Source organism: Cryptomeria japonica, chromosome 5 (assembly GCF_030272615.1).
Source record: "Cryptomeria japonica chromosome 5, Sugi_1.0, whole genome shotgun sequence".
In the NCBI taxonomy this organism is placed as follows: domain Eukaryota; kingdom Viridiplantae; phylum Streptophyta; class Pinopsida; order Cupressales; family Cupressaceae; genus Cryptomeria; species Cryptomeria japonica.
In genome coordinates this window covers 134,189,072-134,204,605 of record NC_081409.1, presented here as the reverse complement: position 1 = coordinate 134,204,605, position 15,534 = coordinate 134,189,072, and the positions used below count along the sequence as shown (strand labels likewise).

Genomic DNA, 15,534 nt, shown 5'->3' with positions numbered 1-15,534 from the left:
ACCTTTCTGCTCTCTCTCGCCGAATGCAGCTATTCTGGCTCCAAAACGGTTATTGAGGCTTTTTCTTTAGTTTACGTGAGCATTCCAATTTTTCGGACACATGTGGCTACAAATTGTGAGTGGCCGGCAAATATTAGCCTTGTGCAAATGCTTTCCATCAACCGTAAAATGGCAACATGCCTCTACAATGTAAAATGCATTGCTTAGCCTATATCACTTCCTTTGCAATCAAGTCGTAAACCGTGCAAAAGTTGTTTTGGGAAAAACGTCGTCCACTCCGTCCATGCTCCAGCGATTTTACGACTACTGTGATTACGCCTCCCTGCCGTTGCCACCATCCATCCTCCCCGCAACCCCGCGATAATTTAAGGTGGGCCCACTGTGAAACCCGCAGGGCTGCACGGAGAATTTTTGTAAATTATTTTTTTAACTCTATTTCATATTTGTATATAATTTATTTAATAATCTTAATTATATTTTTAATATAATTTTAAATATATTTTATTTTATATTTTTAAATTTTTTTAAATAGATGTTATTTATTATTTTAAAAAAAAAAATTTAAAACTTGATTTTATTACATTAATCTAAAATAATATTTAAACATAAAACAACAAGATATTTTTAAAATTTTTATAAATTTATGATATGTCTGTCCCACCTTACACATCTGGACCTCTCTGCATGTTTCCGCGATTCCCCACATTCCCCACTCCCAGTTTCTTGCCAAAATATTTCATCACTTTCTATTCTTAAATTTAGAGATAATGGGATGTCAGGATCAATACCTAGTTGGATAGGGAGCATGAGCAAATTAACATCATTTGATCTGAATTGGAATTCGGTAAATGGTCCCATACCCAGTAGTTTAGAAGGTCCCATAATTTAGACCTTTACCGGAACCAATTAGAAGGTCCCATCCCATCTAGCTTGGGTTTACTCATCAATCTTTCTTACTTAAAGCTTAGAGACAACAGGCTTACTGGTCCAATCCCTCCTCCTCTAGGCAATCTCCTGTCTCTTAAAGGGTTAATCCTTTCCAATAACAAGTTGAGTGGAGACCTGCCATTGTCATTTGCCCAATTGTCTTCACTCGTCAGTCTTGATGTGAGGAACAACAAAATTGAATGGAAGCATTCCTTCCTTGCTCACGCTACCATCTTTTCTGCAATGGTTTTCCCTCTCCAACAGCAACATGACAGGAACAGTTTCAGATCAAGTTCTCTTCCGCAATTGTTCAATGTTGAAAAAAATGGACTTGTCTTATAGTGGGTTGAATATACACATTGACTCGGCACCTTGGATTCCGCCTTTTCAGCTCTGGACCTTGAATTTTAGGGGATGTAAAATTGGAGGCCCAATTCCTAGCTGGATTTCAACTCAATTTGAGCTTGAAGATGTGGACCTATCAGACGCCAATCTTGTGGATGATATTCCATCTTGGCTATGGGAATTTTCATCGGCATTAAAGAGTTTGAACCTGTTAAATAATCATTTGGAGGGTCCTGTCCCTGTTTCTTCGATCCCACTTACTCTCCGGGTGTTGGATCTGTCTGTAAATGAACTGAATGGCCCCTTATTGTTAGATATTCAGCATGATGTATTTGTGGAGGTTCTTTTACTTGCAGACAACAAGATCCAAGGACCAATACCAGTGTCACTAGGGATTATGACAGATGTGGTTCTTTTAGATTTGTCAAAAAATCAGCTGAGAGGCAATATCCCTGTAACTCTGGGCGATTTGCAATCTCTTGAGGTGCTCCATTTGGAGAACAACCAATTAACTGGAGAGATTCCTGCCAGCCTGACCAATCTCGGGCGACTTGTAGTGCTCAACCTGGGCAGTAATGAACTGGAGGGTGAGATTCCTAAGGAGCTTGGAAAGTTAGCAGGACTCACGTCTGTCCATCTTGAAAAGAACAATCTGCAAGGACTCCTTCCTCTGTCTTTAGCACAACTTTCACATCTGCAGGTGCTTGACGTAGGAGGAAACAATTTGACAGGAAACGTTCCAGCTTGGATTGCTAACTGTTCAAGACTACAAGTTCTTATGATGAGATCAAACAATTTCAAAGGCAAACTACCTCCACAGATCGGCAAAATGCCCCGGCTTAGGCTCCTGGACCTTTCTTCTAATCTTTTGTTTGGGGAAATCCCAGATACCTACTTCAGTTTTTCAGCCATGGCCTATGGAGTGGATAATATATCCGTGCTTGGAGAAGACCGTCGGGATCGCTACTTCATTTCCGATGCATTGGTTTGGTTAACCACGGTGTTTGGAGAGAATAGAGGCGGAAAATACTATATAGAGGGCTTAGATCTAATTATTAAGGGATCAGAATGGCATTACGGTCGTGTCTTATCTGGCATGACTTGCATTGATTTGTCAAACAACAGATTATGGGGCCATCTTTCAGCAGAAATTGGAAATCTAAAAGGCTTGATGTTTCTAAATCTCTCTAGGAACAGTTTCAATGGGGACATTCCAGGTAGCATGGGCAATCTCAGTCAGTTGGAATCGCTCGACCTTTCTCTCAACAAATTTTCAGGAAAAATCCCATTCGAGCTTGGTTTTCTGGATTATTTGGGATATTTAAATCTCTTACAACAATCTGTCAGGGGTGATACCGCAGCAAGGTCGTCATATGATAACATTTGATAAATCAGTATATTTAGGAAATACAAATCTGCGGGGATGCCCTGTGGAATGCTGGAAGTGTTGTCCTATTCATTCATCACTCTCTCCTCCCATCATTGATGTCCACGAAGAGACAAAGCAAGGGTTTTCATGGTATGATGTGAGTATTGGATGGTCAATTGCAGCAGGATTTTCTGCGGTGTTGTTGGTGCTCACTTTCAAAGTGAATTGGAGAAAGAAGAGCTTTGATCATATGGACAGAGTTATAACATTTCTGCTGGGTGAGCGCACTAACTGGAGATGTTGAAGTCAGACATTAAGGATATGATATTTTGCTTTCATTGTAATAAATACATAATGATTAGATCTCTTGAGAGGGCATCTCTTAGTATTTTACTTTCAATATAGTAAAACTTTGTGTATAGACATCTGTAGGCGTTAAATATATATCATTTTACTTACGTCTTAAAGGTCGTCAGGAGGAGCCATTGATGATGTATTTAGATTTCATTGTAATAAATATTTAGTCTTCAGGCAACTACGACTGTCAGTTTTGAATATATTTTTTCTTATTTGTTCATTTGGTAAGAGTATTTAAGGATTCCAAGGTATATTTTGAAGATAAATTTCCTTAATTGTATTGGTTATTTTTAATTATTGATTAATATTATGAGATGTTGTTTTTTAATTTATTTATTTTAAAATTCAAAGATGGTTTTTTAAAATCTTGATTTAAGACATACAAAAGGATATAGTAGCTATCAAATAAAATATCTATTTATTTTGTCTTTTGAATATTGAATCTTTGTAAAAATTAAAGTTTTTATTGATTATTACACTTAAAAAAATAAAGAAAAGATAATCTATTGATTATTATGTCGAGTGGCGTAACCTACAATGGCATCTAGGGGTCATCACCCGTAACGATGTAAGAAAAAAGAAGAGAAGACCGAAGCTAAAAAAGAACTGCTTGGCATTCCGACAGTTACAATCGTAACATATGAAATTCGAAGAGCCTTGCATCAACCTTTCAAATCCCGATTGACAAGCAATTGCAGTACAAATTTGCAAGGTACGCTTAAATCTCCATGAGCTTTTATTTTATTTTTAAAAATTTCATGTGAGGATTGCATCTGCTTTAATTTTAGGGGTTTGAAGCAAAATTTGTCTGTGTAATCATGAATTAATCAAAATTCAGGCTTGCATCAACTAAAGATTCTTTTATTTGATCAATCATGGATTCCAACAAAAGTTGTTTGATCAAGTATTTGAACAAAGTCGACATTTCTTTGTGCTTCTGCAGGAAGAGAAGATGAAACTTGTGTTGAATGAAAGTCATATTCCATATCAGGCTGAAGCGCTTAACCCATCCGTGCAGTCACAAGGTCAAAAATTTACTTTTAGGTTTTGGGAAATAATCTCTCGACAATGTGTAATCTCAATTATGTTAGTTTTAATTTTGATTTGCGCAGGGGATTGGAAGGAAACCAAAAGCTTCTATATTGGTCCCAAATTTTCAAAAACGAGTGGCGACCAGAAAAACAGATTTTACGAACCTATGGCCCTCAAACGGTATGAGTCGTCCTCATGTCTTCTCTCAATTTTATTTTTTAGGTTTATTTAGACTAGTTGCACCATTACCTAGATCGATTTGTGTGAAGCTATCAATCACAAATAAGCCATCGTTGAAGTTTATTCAAACATTGTGCTTTTATTCAGAATATGTATTATTTTTGGTGCTAATCAAAACAATTCTATAAAACATCCATCCTTTCAAAAATAATATTATATTTTAGGGCTCTTTTCTATGCTCTATATTTTGTCTCTTTATTTTCCATGAGAGAACATTTCTAACATATATCAAAATGCTTTATTTTGAAGTCATGGTTCTGGATCTAGCTTTGTTAGGTATTTCAAAGTAGAATTGGTTAAAGGTTTATATTAATTAGTATATCATGAATCTTTGAAGCATTCTTCTCTATAACAACGATTTAGCGTTCCTCGTAGCTTGAAAAGGAAGATGCTTGGATAAATTGCTAACATATTTTCTAATAAAGATTATTCCATTCAACAATGGCTTTGCAAGCATCTTCATTGCAGGTTATGTTCGACATGAGTATAATGATAAAGCATCAAAAGTCCTCATACAAATGCAAAGAGGCAATGTTAAACTTAATTGGTTTATATTTTCAACTGTTCTTGGTGCATGCGTTGGTGTTGCAACTATGGAAGAGGGAAAATAAATCCATGCAATTGTAATAAAAGTAGAATTAGCATATGTAATGTATAGATTCATTCCACTGCAAGAATAGTTCACACGTTAGAAATAATCTCATGACAAGGTAAGCATAGTGGAAAATCATCAATTTTGTTTATAAAAAAACATTTATTTTTATTAACTTGCTTGTTGATCAATATGTGCAATTGTTCCTTGAACCGTCAAATAGTGTTTCCTATTTTTTAACCAATTGAACAGGAATATTTAATTCTTTGTGAAAAGTGGAATAATCAAAATCTGCACCAATTGTTGATCAAGTAATATACAAGAATATGTCCTCCCAATAAAATTTCCGCCATTGCATAACTCTTTATATCAATGGAGGAATCTCTCGAGCTGTAGATTTGTCCTTTGAAGAAACTTTTTGTTAGAAGTTACAAATGCATGCGAAGTAGAGAATATCATTTGATAGTTACAAATGCATTAGAAAGTGGAGAATATCAAATGATATCAAACGTATGGAAGTTTAAAAGCTTTTTGATTTCCCTATTTCAAAATGGTAAATGAATTTCAATTTGAATGGAAGTGTAATAGTTTTTGGTGGAGAGTATGAAAAATTTAAGTTCAGTGATGTTTGATTTAGCAATGCAACTGTTGAGTAAATATGGTATAGGAAGTTAGGTTTGAGTTTTAAAAGAGGAAAAATCTTATTACACAGTTTGGTGTGTTTTGCATTGTCTCATTATAAAGTTTGGCATGTTTCCCATAATAATGGAATTGGAGGTGCAGTTACAAAGATATGATATGATGTGTTTATTAGTTGACAAAATTTTGAAGTATAATAAAAATGAAGTTTAGATTAAAAAAGTAAGGAAAAACTCTTAATTTTCAATTTAGAAACATGAAAAAGAATTTTAATATTTCTAAATTTTATACTTCAATTCTAAAAATCAAAGTTACATGCATACACAAATAGTTGAAAAATAATATATAAATTTCTATTTTCAATTACAAAGATCAAAAAGAATTTTTAAGTTTCTAAATTTTAAACTTTCTAAATTCAAAAAAGTAAAATTAATATACAAACAATTCAAAAATAATATATAATTTTTAATATATAAAAAATATTTATTATTAAAAGTAAGTTCTAATTTATCATAGAAATTATTTTTTCTAAGGAAAATTTTTAGTTTTCAATTTAGAAAGATGAAAAAGAATTTCAATGTTTCTAAATTTTAAAAATAAATTTAAAAAAATCAAAATTACATGCATATACAAATAGTTGAAAAATAATAAAGAATTTTTTATTTTCAATTTAGAAAGATCAAAAAGAATTTTTATGTTTCTAAATTAAAAAATCAAAGTTAGATTCATACAAAAATATTTATATCCTATTTATCTCTAAGTTGATTTTTAAAATTTATTTGTATTAAAAAAAATTCAATTAGTTCCATTAAAATAGTTTTATATAAATTTTGATTTAAAATTCTTTTAAATATAGAAGATTAAAAGAATGAAAAATATAATATAACTTTTAATATATATTTTAATTATTATTTAAATTTTTATTAAATGTTTCTAATTATTCTATAATTATTAAAATTAACAAAATAAATAGTTCTTCTAACAAAATAATTAGTTTTTAACTTGAAAATAACTTTAAACATAGAATGTATGCTCAAAATACAACTATTTTTCAATTTAAAGAAGTATTTGACCCATTTTTTCCTTTTCAATAAACTCCCAAATCCAACCAAATCAAACTTGAACCCTAATTTATGACCTTAACCCTAATCATCAACCTAATTGAATTGTAACCTTTCTTAACCCTTAATCTTAACACTAGCCATAAAACTAATTTTAAACCTAAACCTAATCATAAATCTAATGTTAAACCTTAACCCTAACCCTAACCTTAATCATGATATAAACCCAAACCATATCCATAATCTTAACCACAACTCCAAACCCTAATCCTAATTATAATCTTAACCTTAACTCCAAATAAGATGATCTTAACTATAGCCCTAACCATAATCTTAAGCCATAAAATGAACCATGATGTAAATCCTAACCATAATCTTAACCTTAACTCCAAACAAGATGATCTTAACTATAGCCTTAACCATAATCCTAAGCCATAAAACTAACCATGATGTAAATCCTAACCCTATCCCTAAATCCTAACTATAATCCTAACCCTAAGCCTAAACCCTATCCCCAACCCTAACCCTAACCCTAGCCACAATCTAAATGACAACCCTAAACCCTTAGCCTAACCATAATCCTAAACCTAACGGTAACCCCAACCATGATGTAAACCATAACTATAACCATAATTCTAGCCATAATGATACACCCTAACCCCAATCATAATCCTAACCCTAACCCTAATCCTAATCCTATCTTAACCATAACCCTAAACCCTAACCCAAATAATAAACCTTAGTCCTAATCCTAACGCTAACCATGATGTACAACCCAACTATACCATAATCCTAACCATAACACTAAACCCCAAACCTAATCCTAATCATGATGTAAACTTAACCCTACCCATATTCCAAACCCTAATCCTAACTATAACTTGATCTTTAACAATAGAAATTATCCTTAGGCCTAACCCTAATACCTAAACCATAACCCTAAGCCTATCTCTAAATCTAAACCCTATCCTTAAGCATGATGCAATCCTAACCCTAAACATATCCCTAACTATAATCCTAAGACCTAACCCTAGCCATAATCATAACCCTGACCTTGATACTAACACTAATCATCAACCTAATTGAATTGTAATCTTTCTTGAACCCTAATCCTAACACCAATTATAACCCTAACCCTAAACCTAATCATAATTCTAATACTAAACCTTAACCCTAACCCTAATCATGATATAAACCAAAACCCTATCCATAATCTTTACCATAACCCTAAACCCTAATCCTAACCCTAATCCTAACCTTAACCCCAAACAAGATGATCCTAACTATAGCGCTATCCATAATCGTAAGTCATAAACCTAACCATGATGTAAATCCTAACCCCATCCCTAAACCCTAACCATAATCCTAACCCTAAGCCTTAACCCTAAGCCTTAACACTAACCCTAACCCTAGCCACAATCTAAATGACAATCCTAAATCCTTAGCCTAACCATAATCTTAACCCTAACTATAACCCCAACCATGATGTAGCCCATAACTATAACCATAATCCTACACCCTAACCCTAATAATAAAACCTAACCCTAATCCTAATCCTAGCCTAACCATAACCCTAACAATAAACCTTAGTCCTAACCCTAACACTAACCATGATGTACAAACTAACTATAACCATAATCCTAACCATAACACAAACCCAAACCTAACCTTAATCATGATGTAAACTTAACATTGTCCATATGTCTAATTCTAATCTTAACCCTAACTTAACCATAACCTTGAACTCTAACCTTAGCAATAATATTTAGGCCTAACCCTAAAACCTAAACTGTAATCATAACCCCATCTCCAAAACCTAAGGCCTAACCTTAACCATGATGTAAACCTAACCCGAACCATATCCCTAACCATAATCCTTAGACCTAATCCTAGGCATAATCATAACCCTGACCCTAATACTGACAATAACTCTAACCAAGATGTAAACCATAACCATAATCCTAACCCTAATACAAAACCTTACCATGATGTAAATAGTAACCTTAACCATAATGCTAAGCCCTAACCCTAACCCTAACCATAATTCTAATCCCAACCCTAACCATGATGTAAATCCTAACTCTAATCTTAAACCTAGCCCTAACTATTATGTAAACCTAACCATAATGTCATAACCCTAACCCTAACCTAACCATGTGATATCAATCCTAACCCTAGCCATAATCCTAACCATGACCTTAAATCATAAGCATAACTATAATGTTAATCATAACCTCAACCATGATGTAAATCCCAACTCTAACCTTTAACCCTATCCCCTAAACCCTAAACCCTAAACCCTAAACCTAACATAATCCATGACACTAAACCCTAACCATAGCCCTAACTAATGTAAACCTAAGCATAATCTTAATCATAACCCTAACCTAACCATGATATCAATGCTAACCCTAGCCATAATTCCGACCATAACCCTAAATCATAAGCCTAACTATAATCTTAACCAGCTAGGTCAGTGCAAGAAGCTGAGTCCACTTTTTGGCTAGAAAGTGAAAGTGTTTTCCCCGATTTTTAGATTTTGTCTCATTTGAGCTTAAATTTTGAAACACTTGAGATCGATTCTTGGAAAAATTCTCTGAGTTTACTTTCCAAATATGTAATTTATTTTAATACCCACATAATAAAAAATAACTTTTGGAATGGAGTTCTAAAAACTATGTTTTAAAAATGCATGTTTCAGGACCATACCATGCATGTGTACGACCCACACTTTTTGACACAATTAAAAATATTTTCTTAAACCGTTGTGGGAAATGATTTGTAACACACTGAACATTGATGAGCATATTTTTCTGTATTGTTTTTTTAAATATTTTATTTTTAATTAATTTTTTAATAACTGTAATTATCTTTTTAAAAATTTGATGTGTACGACCCACATAATTTGATGTAAACTTAACATTTTTAATTTTTTTTTTTTTAAAATAGAAAATAATTTTGTGTCGATTGATGACATATAATTTATTTTTCAAAATTTATTAAAATAAAAAAGTTATTAAATTAACAAAATTAGTTAATATTTCAAGTTTATGGACCCGATTTAGTATAAATTAAATGAAAAATAGTTAAAATAATCAATTCTTATATAAATTTATATATTTAGAATCTAGATAGTATAATTTGAAATGGGTTTTAATTTCGTATAAAACTTCTCTAATTACAAGAACGCAAACTATTTCAGAAGTTCATATTTGTGCTTTCATTCATGGAGATTTGAGTTTGCAGGTCCATGTCTCAAGTGTGGCCATCCCATGCCTATCCCAGGACTAATCCTGAGCCAAGTGGTGGGTTGTGGAATAAACTTTCACAGAACGAGCACCCGTTTTCAAACAAGGGCGGCTTGTGGAAAAAAAGGGTAAAATGCAATTTAGAAATGGGGGCCCATTTTTAAAAAATGGGGCCTTGTTTTATTTAAAAGTGGGCCCCCGTTTTAGAACAAAATGGGGGCCCGTTTATTTTTTTTTCGGGCCCCCATTACCTTTCGGCTCAATAGCCCAAAGCATAAATGGGGCCCCATTTTTAAGATCATATTTTCCAACGCACAGACTTTTGGGAATTTGTGACTCATTCCCTAACCATAATGTTAATCGTAACCCTAACCTAACCATGATATCAATGCTAACCCTAGCCATAATCCCAACCATAACCTTAAATCATAAGCCTAACTATAATCTTAACCCTAACCCCAACCATGATGTAAATCCAAACTCTAACCTTTAACCCTATCCCCTAAAACCTAAACCCTAAACCCTAACCCTAATCCTAACCTAACCATAATGTTAAACCCTAACCCTAACAATAAACCTTATTCATAACCCTAACACTATACACGATGTACAACCTAATTATAACCATAATCCTAACCATAATGCTAAACCCTAACCTTAACACTAATCATGAAGTAAACCTAACCCTAACCATATGCCTAACCCTAACCAAACCATTACCTCTAACACTAAGGTCCTAGAAATAATAATTAGGCCTAACCTACAACCTAAGTTCCATAACCCTACCCCTATTTATAAACCTAAACTCTAACCTTATGCATGATGTAAACCTAACCCTATCCATAATCCTAAGAGTTAACCCTAACCATAATCATAACCCCCACCCTTATACTAACCCTAACCCTAACCATGATGTAAACACTAACCAAAATCCTAACCCTAACAGAAACCATGAAAGTAAACCCTAATCCCAACCCTTACCCTAAATCCTAACCCTAACCACAATGCTAACTCTAAAGCTAAATGTAACTCAAACCTTAAACCTAACCCTAATCCTAACCATGATGTAAATGCTAACCACAATTCAAATCCTAACCCCAATCCTTAACATAAACCATAACCATAACTCTTACTCTAACCCTACCATAATGTAAATAGTAACCCTAACCATACTGTTAAGCCCTAACCCTAAACATAATTTAAACCAGAACCCCAACCATGATGTAGATCCTAACTCTAGCCCTAATTATTATGTAAACCTAATCCTAATGTTAACCTTAACTTTAACCTAACCATGATATCAATCCTAACCCTAGCCATAATTCTAACAATAACCCTAAATCGTAAGCATAACTATAATCTTAACCCTAACCCTAACCCCAACCATGATGTAAATTATAACTTTAACCTTTAACCCTACTCCTATCCTTATCCCTAATCCTAGCCCTAACCGTGATTTAAACCTTAACCTTATCCCTAACCATGATGTAAACCCTAAGCCTAGCCATAACCTTAAATCCTAAGCCTAACCATAATCCTAACCCTAGCTTGAACTCTCTAACCCCAACCCTAATCATGATGTATATCCTAGCCCTAACCCTTGATCCTATCCCTAACTGTATCCCTAACCAAGATGTAAACCTGAACCATAACCCTAACCCTATCTTTAACCATGATATAAATGCTAACCCTAGCCATAATCATAACAATAACCCTAAACCCTTATCCTAACCATAAAAGTAATTTTCAAATAAATATTTTTTTTAAATTTACGAGGTATTATAAAGTGAATTTTTAAAAGGTTATTTGCTGACATTAAAAGTAATTTTGACAATAGATTTTGATAAGTGGAAAAGATTAATAAATAGCTAAACACAATATTTGGATAATTAGATGTATTTGTGCATTTTTTAACAATTGTTATCAGAAAACTATTGTTTTAAGCTTTATTTTCAATTCTTTTTTCATATTGTCTCTCTTTTCTCATAGCTTCAGGGTTTATCAAAGAGGAATGCCAAAACCATGGACCAAGTCCAACGAATCAAAAAGCAATTGATGCAAATTCAAATTTGTAACAAATTCAGACAAAGTCAATGAGTGTTATAGTGGTTGGTATTTTTTTTATTAGTTGTGTATTGGTAGCATCTATTCATTGTTAACTTCTTTTTTCAATATAAACAAGAAGACAAACAGAGTAAAGTGGAAGATAGTCAAGCAATTAAAAATTAGATTTAAGCAGAATTGCATTAAGTTAAAATTTAAAGAAATGTGTCAGAACACAATTTTTCACTAAAGTTAAGAATTCAACAAGTAAATATCATCAGGGGAAGCATAAAGCTAGCTTTGCACACCCACAGATTTAAATGGTACATCAAATTTTGACAAAAAAAAAATGTTGTCTTTGTATGCAACTTAATTGTGTATAGCTATTGTTTTGGTTTCTAGGTAGTAACAATGAACATTGTGGGATAGTTTATATTTTATTTTTATTTTTAATACTTATGGAAATACCATTTTTCTTTTTCTTATTAGTTTGTGTAACTATAAAATTCAATTTTTCTCAAAAAAAATATGCACTATTATGCATAAAACATAAGTACAACATTTATTGTACTTGTAACATCACTCACCAAATTTGATACTCTACTAAATATAATGAGGCATTGGCTTTGTAGCTCTTTAAACAACACTACATAGCCTAGGCCCTACCTCTTATGAAATATGTACCCGTCTGTATGAAGTACACCATGTATGTCATGTGCCAGTGTTGCAGGTCCTCGTTTGAAGAATCTAAATATCCGCATTCCATTACATGAATAATATGATAGAATTTACTAGCATTCCATGCCATCAATAGTAGCATTTGTCTACAGTTTTCTCATGATATAGTTTGTATTGGTATAGTTATTAATGAGAGCTCATTGCATGGTGTGAGGGTGACTTGACCTTAGAGTTTGATATGAAGGATATCATGCCATTGCATTATTTTTTTTGGCTTGAGGTATGGTAGGGGTTACATATGAGATATCGTTGGTCAAGTGAAGTAAACAACAAATATTTAAAATATATCATACTCAAGTCTATTGTAGTAATTAATGTTTTAATTTGTGAGGACTTAATTTTTTTATTGCATACATTCAATTTCTTTGTTCAATTAAAAAAAAAAGAAATTTGTTTTAATTTTCCTTGCAAAGTAGTGAATTTTTAGACCATTGTGATATATCTATCTTCTCACCTATGATTATAATGCATTTTAGCATTTAATAACTTTTCTTTCCGCATTTAAGAGAGGAATGAATATCATTGGAAATGGATCAAGTGTGTAGTGGGAAAACTCATGTACTGCCAAACATATTTGATATATTCATTAACCACTACGATGATGTGAAATAAAACTCCACTCGTTCACTTCATAGGAGAAGAAAATCTGGTATTCTTTGACTTGGCAGAGTTGGAAATCACTTTCTACCTACACTAGAATAGGTCATCAATTTTTCTGTATTTCAAATCATTATCTTTTACACAATGTATTATAGATCTCATTGGTATTTAGATGAATTGGTTCTAATGATGTAGACTAAGGCTATGATTATTTGAATGTATTTTATAATGTGGCTAGTGACCTCCATTACATTCCGTTATGCTTTGATGAATCTCCATACCCTGTTTCAAAGCTTCCATTTTGGTAGAGGCAGGGAGGATGATGGGAAAGGTTGTGGAATTTGGCTGTACACTTTTCAATTGCAGTCGCTTGAAAGTTTCTAAAGCCTTTCTAACAAATCCAGCGCATATCCTGCGATCATCGCAGTCCGTGAGATCAAGTTTCTTTGAGGCATTTTGTCAAACAGTTCACGTGCCCTGTCTATACAGTCACATTTTGTATATCAGGGCAGTTGCAACTACAACATTTGACGATTTTCCTCTATCTTCTATGCTTTGATGGATGTCCATACCCTGTTCCGAATCTTCCATTTCGGCACAGGATGGGAATGCGCTAGGAAATGTGATCGAATTGATTGAGTTGGAGCGCTATTCGTTGCATTTGGTGAAACAATGTGACTACTTCATTGGGATACCCATTTTTTCTGTAATCTCCAATAATCATATTCCACGGGACATGCATGCGAATAAGCTTATTATGAAAAGTTGTTTCATCTAGCAAATGCAAATCGCCTATGAGCGATGAGCAAATGAACTGTTTTCCACTGTGAAAGCGTGTTCTTGAGATTGCAGGTCTGAAGTAATTGATTAAAAGTACTGCAGTCTTCAGCGGAGTTGTGAGTTGTATGTAGAATGTGTTGCACCTCCTTCAACATAATGCTGAGAGACTGAGATGAGTGATGGATGGCAATGACATGTTATGATTGCGGAAAATGTGCAGTTTTATTCAGTTTACGTTGACCAGATTGGCACCGACCAACAGTTTCACTCTAGGGGTTGCTGATAAAATTGGCTCGGCGGTGGTTAAAGAGATAGAAAGGTCATCCGATTGAAGTCGTAGTGAGGTCTTTGGTATAGGGGATCAGGGAAAACAATCTGGCAAAGAATTATACAATCACAACTGGTTAACGGCAGAAATATTTAACGACAAATGGTTTCCGGCATAAGACGATGGTATAAGAGCATGAGACAGGTTTTCTGGTCAAATGTGGGACACCTAAGTCCACTTAAGAAAGCCTATGGGCTAATAAAAAAATATGTTTAAAAGAATTGTACAATTAATTATATAAAATCAATTTATTTAATTTTTTTCAATTAAGAATACTATAACTCTTCTAAAATTTAATATTTATTTGAAAATGTCATTAGTGAACAAATCATAAATTATACTTAAATTTTTATAAAGAAAACTTAAATATTTACTCTAGCAAAAGACGAAAGTGAGAACAATTTTTATTTATATTACAGTATACTAATATTTATTATATTATTTTTTTTGTTGATATTCGATGTATTTTTTTTTAAACATTACTATTTTGTATTATCTTACATTAATATCTATTCAATGAAATGATCTTCAATCTTAAATCTTATATTTTATTTGTAGTATAAAAATGTTAATTTAATATTATTAATGTCAAAATTATTAGAATATTATTTATTATTATTCTAATTACTATAATATTATATTGGTGCCTTATTATATTATTATCAATATTAGTAATTTAATTATTAGAATATATTTTATTTTAAACCTTATATTACTATTGTATAATTTTTATGACTATATTAATAATGTTTTATATTATATTGTGTTATTATTGTATTATTGTTTTAATCTTGTTATGTTGTCAAAATTTAATATTATTAAATTAGGTGAGCATAATGCTAACCTAACCAAGAGCTATTTATAAATTACTTAAAAAATAAAAGTTTTGTTATTATTGTAAGTCTTTTTTCACTGTCAAAAGTAAAATAAATTAACTTTATACGATCTATTTCAGGTTAATTTTTTTTGGTCTTTAATTTCTCCACAAAAATCTTGAATGCCTACATCATTTTTATTAATTTTTAGTGTTACACTTTTTACAAATACATTATGTCTTCTCCTATTTAATCAGTAATGCATTTGGGTAGGGTAAAGAAGAATTTATATGCTTATATTTAAATTTACAAATACATATATATGTAACTTGTTATGTTTAAATTTTCAAACACATGGCATAGATGCTAGTAAATTATGAAGTGTAACAATTCTATTTGATTAAAACAAATCTAGCAATG

General features: G+C 32.5%; 1 protein-coding gene across 1 annotated transcript; it reads left to right on the top strand.

Annotated features, from left to right (window-relative positions):
- Positions 1-1,195: 1,195 nt before the first annotated feature.
- LOC131076640 (LRR receptor-like serine/threonine-protein kinase SIK1) lies at positions 1,196-14,303 on the top strand. Its single transcript, XM_059220407.1, has 6 exons — positions 1,196-2,507; positions 2,620-2,919; positions 3,074-3,150; positions 3,942-4,023; positions 4,111-4,210; positions 14,192-14,303. The coding sequence occupies exons 1-6, from the start codon at positions 1,196-1,198 to the stop codon at positions 14,301-14,303; spliced, it is 1,983 nt and encodes a 660-aa protein (XP_059076390.1).
- The last annotated feature ends 1,231 nt before the right edge of the window (positions 14,304-15,534 follow it).

Excerpts from the sequence above, each read along its gene's own strand:
- LOC131076640 (XM_059220407.1), top strand. The coding sequence starts at position 1,196 with ATGACAGGAACAGTTTCAGATCAAGTTCTCTTCCGCAATTGTTCAATG. Across the intron at positions 2,508-2,619 it reads AGGTAGCATGGGCAATCTCA|GGGTGATACCGCAGCAAGGT; the intron begins GTCAGTTGGAAT and ends ACAATCTGTCAG. Across the intron at positions 2,920-3,073 it reads AGTTATAACATTTCTGCTGG|GCGTTAAATATATATCATTT; the intron begins GTGAGCGCACTA and ends AGACATCTGTAG.